The 8,775-nt window shown below is 33.8% G+C and overlaps 1 protein-coding gene across 1 annotated transcript; it reads right to left on the reverse strand.

Annotated features, from left to right (window-relative positions):
• Positions 1–505: 505 nt before the first annotated feature.
• LOC128214659 (uncharacterized) lies at positions 506–7,760 on the reverse strand. Its single transcript, XM_052921237.1, has 4 exons — positions 7,702–7,760; positions 7,161–7,296; positions 1,574–1,725; positions 506–1,394 (listed from the first exon to the last, which is right to left on the reverse strand). The coding sequence occupies exons 1-4, from the start codon at positions 7,743–7,745 to the stop codon at positions 1,280–1,282; spliced, it is 447 nt and encodes a 148-aa protein (XP_052777197.1). The 5' UTR covers positions 7,746–7,760; the 3' UTR covers positions 506–1,279.
• Between the last annotated feature and the right edge of the window lie 1,015 nt (positions 7,761–8,775).

Consider the following 8,775-nt stretch of genomic DNA (forward strand, 5'->3'; position numbering starts at 1 on the left):
TTTGTATTGTGCATGCTCAAATTGCGGCCCTAGTGTGACAAGGGTTTAACAAGAGTTATACAATTACATTATATCAAAGAACACGGGAGAGTAGCACAAGCTAGGATGAGTTGCCTCCCTTATTACAATCGGAAACGAGTGACAATGCCCCCTTTTCATAGTGAAAACAAATGTTTGAACATTTACAAAGATTAATAAATGTTAACTGCTTTTCCCACTACATATACAGATTATAATAGAGATGGATATTTATATTTAGAATATTTCCTTCTATTTGTCATCTAAACTTAATTAACATTTGACATATCAACTAAATTCAATTGTAGTGTCTGTGTACTAAAAGTATATTATTTGCGTAGATGCAATGCGCATGTTGTCACACGCTGAAGTGGCCTGGGATATTTAATAGTGTACTTAACTTGAAACAACGATGCCGACGCCGACGGTTGGGCGAGTAGCTTAGCCCACCATATATTTCGAAGAGTCAAGCTAACAACTAACCAACTTAAATGCTGTCAACTTTATTTTATCTTGAATACATGTATAAATATGAATCATCAATTGCATTGAATTCTTTTCTGCCACCAGGTGGGGTTAACAAATATCTTTAAAACTTTGGCAACAAACATGGAACACAATGTGAGATATTGAAAGAAAACCAGTCAGAACGTAGGTGTGGCAACTCTACTATTTACAAACGGACAGATAGAGTATTAATTGAATTGAAAAAATAGGGAAAACGGAAACTTTTACTCTCCAACAGTTATCTTAATTCCTTCAGGTATCAATAGGAAACAATGTCATTACTCCTACACCCACATACAATCACCATTAATATAAATAACTGAGGCTGTTAGGAACAACAAGAACACAAAACTAAACAATATTTCACAAATATCAGACAATATTACAAAAATCCTTTAGTAAGTAACATTATTATTTCTTTCAGATCACATTTATCGAACATCAAATATGCCTACAATATGTGTATCCAAAACTATTCTTCTATGACCATTTTAATTTACAAGAATTTCAGAAAAAAAACTAAACTTTTTTTTTTTCTTCAAATTTTGAACAACTTCAACAAAGATTTTGTGCCCACAACAAAGGGTAAGACTAGTGGTGTAGTGTGACAATGTGCAAACAGCAGTAACAACAATGTTACCTTGCAACATTGGCAAAGCTGAGTAGACCAATGACAGACACTGCTTTTAACAAAAACATATGAACGCAGATTGCTTGCATATTTAACATATATACTCCTTGTATGCTTGAGTGATTACGTCTTCACCCACCACTGCTGACACCACTGGAAAGCGGACAATGTTAAATTCTGCACCTTAGAAGCTGACCAGGAAACATTTTCCTGTATATTCTTTGATGAAAAATCACCTCTGGAAAAAATAATCAATGATATGATTATAGTATGTAGAAACAATAAGCTCTAAAGGAATTGAATTGGATCTCAAATTTAAGAACTAAATAGTTTAACATTTGTGTCTTTATGTGCCACATTCTGAACCATATCTGGAGTGCAAATTACTTACAATAGAAATGAAATGTTTGAACTTACTGTAAAACATTAGTGTCTACCCAATGGTAGACATATATGTAGAGGTTTGCTATGTGACCCTGGACCCAGTAGGTATAATCCAGGATGAAATCCCAGCAGAGATGGATGTAAATCCCCAGCTGATCCCACATTTCTGGGGCCAGGCCATACACCTGAAAACCACATAGAAAATTGTCAGGGGTAGTCAATCTGCAATAGACTTAACATGGAAATAATACATGTATGATCTCTCTTATGTTAATCTAAAAGTAGAAACACCTGCAGAGAAATTGTCTTTCTTGGAACATCGGGAGAATGTTTGAGTAGAATTTAACAAAGGCTTAGAGTAGTATGTATGTAACAGAACAGAACAGAACAGAACAGAACTGTTATTAGGCATAAACATTAACATGTTCGTAGCCAAATGCATATATATACATTCACGGCGGTAATATAAAACAGTATTGACATTAATATTGTATGAGAAGAGCATAAATTCAAGAACATATATAAATATAGCTTTTCAAATACTAGTAAGCAATAATTAAATTAAAATTAAATTAAAGCACTTTTGCGCTTTTCAGTGGCAATATAAACAAATTTAGCAAGTTTCCTTACTAATGCTGCATTTTCAGAACTTAACAAATTACATAGTTTTTTCTTGGTTGGCCAATGACAATAATATCGTGGTAAGCACATTTGTCTACTATCTTTATAAAATGGACATACAAGAATAAAATGATATTCATCTTCAATCATATTCATATTGCAATATATGCATTTTCTATCATGTCTTGGTATATTTCTATATCTGCCTTCTTCTATAGCTAACTTGTGTGCTGAACATCGCACTCTACTTAGAGATACTCTATGGTTAACGTTAGTGACACTATCGAGATATTTTTCATAACAAAATCTTGTTTTTATATCTTTATAAGTACAAAGTTTGGACGACTCATTTAAAGTCGCATACCATTTCTGCATGTGCTGATCATATAATCTTTCAATAACTTTTGACAACTGTAATTTAGTGACTGACATATTATCCCATAGGTAGTTAAATCATTTAACAATTTTTTTAACATCAGAATACCATGAGCTGCTTATATTTAGTGAACTACAATATCTAAAACATCTAGACAACAGTTTATCATTTGAATTTACAAGCTTATACCAATATTGCAATATCCTCTCTTGGCGTATAACATATAATGGCACTTTGCCAAGTTCACCATAAACAGTAGCATTAGTTGTTTGACATCTAACATTTAGTAATTGTTTTAAAAATTTCAAATAAACCCTTTCTATATCGGGAGCAGAATGAAATCCCCATATTTCACAACCATATGTTAATATTGGTAAAACCATTGAATCAAATAATTTAAGTTTTTCACGTTCATTTAAGGGTATCTTTTCAAACAATGAATTTAACGAAAACATTGCACGTAGTGCTTGTTCAGATAAAGCTTTCTGGGCCACTGAAAATTTTCCATTGGATGATAACATTACTCCCAAATAGAAAAATTTATTAACAATATCCAGTTTAACTTTGTTATAAAATAGACTGACATTTTCTTTCCGTGTACCTTTCTTGCATATCATAGCAACAGTTTTATTAGTATTTACAGTGATATTCCATTTTAAACAATAATCATGTAATTTATTTAATAACAATTGAAGGCCTTCCACAGATTTAGAGAACAAAACAGTATCATCAGCAAAAAGAAGCATAAATATCTGTAATTCTTCTAAATTTACAAAGTCATCTCTAACACTTTTTAACTGTGACTCCATATCATTAATGAACATAATAAATAGCAATGGGGATAATGTTTCCCCTTGTTTCACACCCATATAACTTTCAAACGAATCTGACAACTTTCCGTTCACTCTAACACAAATTGTAACGGACTCATACATAGATTTTAACATATTTACATATTTTGACGAAAAGTTTTGTTGAAATAAAAGCTTGAACCAAATACCATTTCTATACACCATATCAAAAGCTTTTTTAAAGTCAACAAATGCACAATAAAGCTTACCCTTGTCACGTTCTATTATCTTGTTAATTATATTTTGTAATACAAATATGCAATCTACAGTACTACGTTTATTCCTAAACCCGAATTGCAAATCGGACAAAGAATTATTATTTTCAACAAAAGACCGAGCCCTGCTGTCCAACAACAATGAAAATATTTTAGAAAACACACTTGTCAACATAATTCCTCTGTAGTTATCAACATTATTTAAGTCCCCCTTTTTTGGCACAGGAATAATAATTCCTTTAGTCCATGATATAGGGTAAACACCTTTAGTGTAAATATAATTAAACAGTTTACATAACAATGGAGCTAAAGAATCTTTACTATCTATAAATAATTCAGGAATGAGCATATCTTCTCCAGGACTCTTTTGACGTTTCAATCTATTTATAGCTTTTATAACTTCACTTTCACTAAAATCACAATTCAGCGTATTAACAATGTTGTCATATACGATATTATCGTTTAAGACAGTTTCTATATACTCGTCCTTATACACTTCATCGCTCGAAAAAAGTTGATTAAAATGTAAATAAAAATCTTCAGCAGACACAGAATGCTTATTAACAGTTTTCTTTTTGATTTTCTTAATTTCCTTCCAAAACTGCTTTGGATTTTGCTTAGACAAATCATGTAATTGTGATTTTTTTCTTAAATTAAATTTCTGTTTCGATACTCGTTTAACTCGCCTATAACAACGTCTTTTGTTTATAACAACAGCTGACAAATGAGGTGACCTATTTAACCTATACATTTTATTCGCTTTATTGAATTCACGTCGAGCTGTATCGCAATCATTGTTAAACCACGGGTTTTTACAATTTCTCCGGTTATCATGACTATATGTTTGTTTTTGTAAACCAAACACTGCACGTGCACATTTATACAGGGTGTTTCCAAAAGTAATTATACCATTGTCAAAAGTATCATTAGAACATAATACATTATTAACAATATTGTTAAGATTATTTAACTCACTTGCAACAGCGTGTTTGTACATATTGATACTACTATTATTCCAAGCTAATTTTTCAGCAGCAGGGGCGTCTTCATTCTTTGTATTTTCGTATACACAACGAATATTAATTTGTATAGGTACATGGCTAGAAAAAGTGTAAAGATCATGTACAATGAAATTACTTATAATGTTAAACAACACAGCAGATATAACCGCATAGTCAATTACACTTTTACCAATCGTTGACATAAATGTATATTGACCAATACTTTTATCATCACCAATTCTGCCATTGCAATTCTTAGGTCTGTACTTTTACATATATCAAGCAATTTTATACCTGATGAATTTATAATACTATCTTCACTATGCCTATCAACAATGTTAATTTCTTCGTCATCCCCATCTACAGTATTTAGATATTTATCAAATAATTTTACAGAATCAGCATAATCATTAAAATTTGCTGTTCGGGCATTTAGATCGCCCATAATACAAACTTTACCAAATTCACTATAAAGTCGTATATCTTTTTCTAGCTTTTCATAATATCCGGTGCTATGAGACTTAAAATTCACAGAATTAGCAGGTGGAATATAAGCAAAGCACATACAAATATCGTTTTCTAAGCGAAAATATTCTTAATCAATCTTTAACCAAATAAATCCATTTTCATCACATTCTAAAACAGTAATACCATTTTTGAATATCGAACGAATAAATAGACATATCCCACCATGGCCCCTATTCGACTTTCTATTAACTGAAACACTTTCTTTTCTTGGAACAGAAATACAATCATAGCCATCAAGTGTATATTTATCATCTTTCGTTTGCCATGTTTCGGAACAGAATACAATATCAAAATTACAGACAAACTTTACAAATTCATTGTCAGATAAACAAGTTTTTAGACCTTCAACATTCCACGCAATGATTGAAAGTTCATACTCTCCTCGCCCGTCCTAGTTAGACGAGGTTGGGGTATAAAGTTTATGATTTATGTACAACTTATCGCGGGCGATATAGGCATGCTTGTTCTCGCGCTTGGCCTGTTCCATGATCGGGATCAACTCACGCCGTCTCTCCTGTACCTCCTTCGGCTGTTGATCAAACACATTTTTGCCTTGGTTAACTGCACAGGCTGCTCTCTTTACCAAAAGTTTAGAGTCAGTGTCTTTGAATTTTACAATTATGGGCCAAATTTTCCCGGAAATAGGGTGCCCAGGAGCCCTATGTGCCCTATCAATATGTACTACACTGCGGGCTTCCGCGATTTTAAGTACCGATTCACAATAATCGAGAATCTTCTGGCTACAGTTTTCGGTACTCACAGCACTTGCATACGAACCATGTGCCGGGCCCGGCCTCCCAAGGGCCGATCTCGCCGCCTTGGTCGTTTGCGCATCGCCGCTTGCAGTTTCCATCGGTGAGGAGTCAGCTGATGCTAGTTGTTCAACGGGGTTAACCTGGAGGTCTGGGCGTGGTGCAGAGGTCTCAGAAATGTTCAAGAACACTAAATTGTCCCTCATAGACCGACATTTAAGATCTGTAACGTCATCCTTAAGTTTTGTATTTTGGTCATTTAGTTGTTTATTAGTCTGTGAGATAGATTTTACCTCGCCCTGTAGCTTTTTCAACGATTCCTCGTGGTTGTTTGTAGCAGTGTAAACAGTGTCATATTTATCACTCAAGAAGTTGTGGCTCAGCTCAATACTAAGGATTTTAGAATTAGCTTCATCAATCAATTGTTTATTCGTGGATATTTTGGATTCGATAGTGGTTAGTCTATTCACAATTTCTACCTGCTGTGATTCAATGACATCTAATTTGCTAATTTTACTCAGAATAATGTCAATTTTAGACATCATATCAGTTGGAATACTTTGTAGTGTCTGGTGTTCCATTGTTCTAGGGATTTGGAATGGATTTAAATGTGCATTCACAGTGTTCACCGGAAAAACGAATGGCGATGTCTGAGCCAACCCACTAAACCCCACACTAGTTTGCGGAGTTTGTGGTGTACTTGCAAAGCTTGAAGCAGTTGCTGTGGTAAACGTTTTGTTGTTACCTTTTCCCTTTTTGCTCGTTTTGTTACTCTTCGAATTGTTTACATCGGTGCTGGTCGCCATCTTGTCTTTGTTCTCATGTTGTTCACCTTGTTCACTAGACGAAGATCCTTTAGTATTTCTCCTTTTACGCTTTAATTCTCTTGTTTCTGACATTTATATGTTCTGCAGTTCATTATTATCAATAAGACCCAATGAAATCTTATGTAAGATCCTATTTTTAATACAATATTTAACTATTTATCCAGAATCAAAAAATTTCTTGCCGCCATGATTACCGGAAGTAGAATTACAAAGCTAGCAGTTTTCAAGTAGATGGTCAAGTAAATGCCATAACAATTACAGTTGTAAAAATATTGCGAACTGTAACCAAATACGGAAGATCATACAGTACACATAGTCAATAAAACTGCCTTCCCAAAACTATAAAGAGTAAGAAATAGTAATAACAAGAACAAGATAATGAACTATGAAAACAATGTCTTGAGAAAATCACATTTTTAAATCAGCAATTACAGACTTTAAAGCCATACCTTGTTGAGTGCCTGTTGCCTGTTTTCCCTGGTAGCCTCTTCAAGCCTGCCCAAGTACTCGCCTGCCCTTGTCACAACTGGAGCACCAGCAGCCCGGGCCTGGCTCATGTAAACAGGAACATTTACCTGCAGCCAGCTGAAATAACAAACACAGATCAATTGCCAGTTAATTGTACGCCCGTGCCTGAAATAAGCATCAAACTAGAGCTGTCACAGGAGTGATGAATATCCCCCTAAGTCCGCCTGGACACAGGAATTGCAAACTATTTCTTTGAAAAAGGACATAACTCCAAGATTATTGTACACTGCATTTCCACTTATCATGCTTAACCAAAGTGTGTTGTTTAATTAAAATTTAGAAGCCACCCTTCTGACAAGAGAAAGTGAAAAAGAGCATTTACTCTGTAGTAAGCTAAAATAGAGTTATTGTGTTTGTACAATGCACTTTTTCATCTAAACCATTGTATGAAGTATAATTCAATTTCATCCAGAAGTTTTCAAGTTATGCTCCAGGCAAGAAAAAGTAACAAAGTGCACTAACTTTGTAATACAGTTATGGTTCTTGGACACTGCACTTCCTCTCATTGTGCTTTACCATTGTATGAAGTTAGGGCCAGGTTTTCAATGATTGGCAGAACTTCAACCCTTTGTTGTGGAATTCATTTTCAAATAAAAAGATATATTTTTAGTAACAGTGACCTTAACCTTCCCCCTAGCTGCCCTAAACACATTCCCATGAATGATGGCTATACAATACACAAGGTATATATCATGATGGCTATTCAATAAACAAGGCATATAGCATGATGGCTATACAATACACAAGGTATATATCATGATGGCTATACAATAAACAAGGTATATAGCATGATGGCTATACAATACACAAGGTATATAGCATGCTGGCTATAGAATAAACAAGGTATATAGCATGATGGATATACAATACACAAGGTATATAGCATGATGGCTATACAGTACACAAGGTATATTGCATGATGGCTATTCAATAAACAAGGTATATAGCATGATGGCTATACAATACACAAGGTATAAAGCATGGTGGCTATTCAATAAACAAGGTATATAGCATGATGGCTATACAATAAACAAGGTATATAGCATGATGGCTTTACTATAAACAAGGTATATAGCATGATGGCTATACAATAAACAAGGTATATAGCATGATGGCTATTCAATAAACAAGGTATATAGCATGATGGCTATTCAATAAACAAGGTATATAGCATGATGGCTATACAATAATCAAGGTATATAGCATGATGGCTATTCAATACACAAGGCATATAGCATGATGGCTTTTCAATAAACAAGGTTGTTGAAATTTTTGAAGTATGTACTAAATATTAAAAGCAGTACACCAAACTGTATGGTATATGGCGAAACCGGTGTAAAGCCATTGCAAATAGATATTGATACTCAAATGATCAGTTATTGGTCAAAGCTTATAGCCCCACACTGTACAAAACTTCAGTATCTGTTTATTATGTTATGCTAAGTAGATATATGTATGACAATAGAATTAGAAACAATGAATTTCAATGGATAAAACATATACAAAACATATTTATTAAATGTGGTATGAATAATA

Source organism: Mya arenaria, chromosome 13 (assembly GCF_026914265.1).
Source record: "Mya arenaria isolate MELC-2E11 chromosome 13, ASM2691426v1".
Lineage (NCBI taxonomy): Eukaryota > Metazoa > Mollusca > Bivalvia > Myida > Myidae > Mya > Mya arenaria.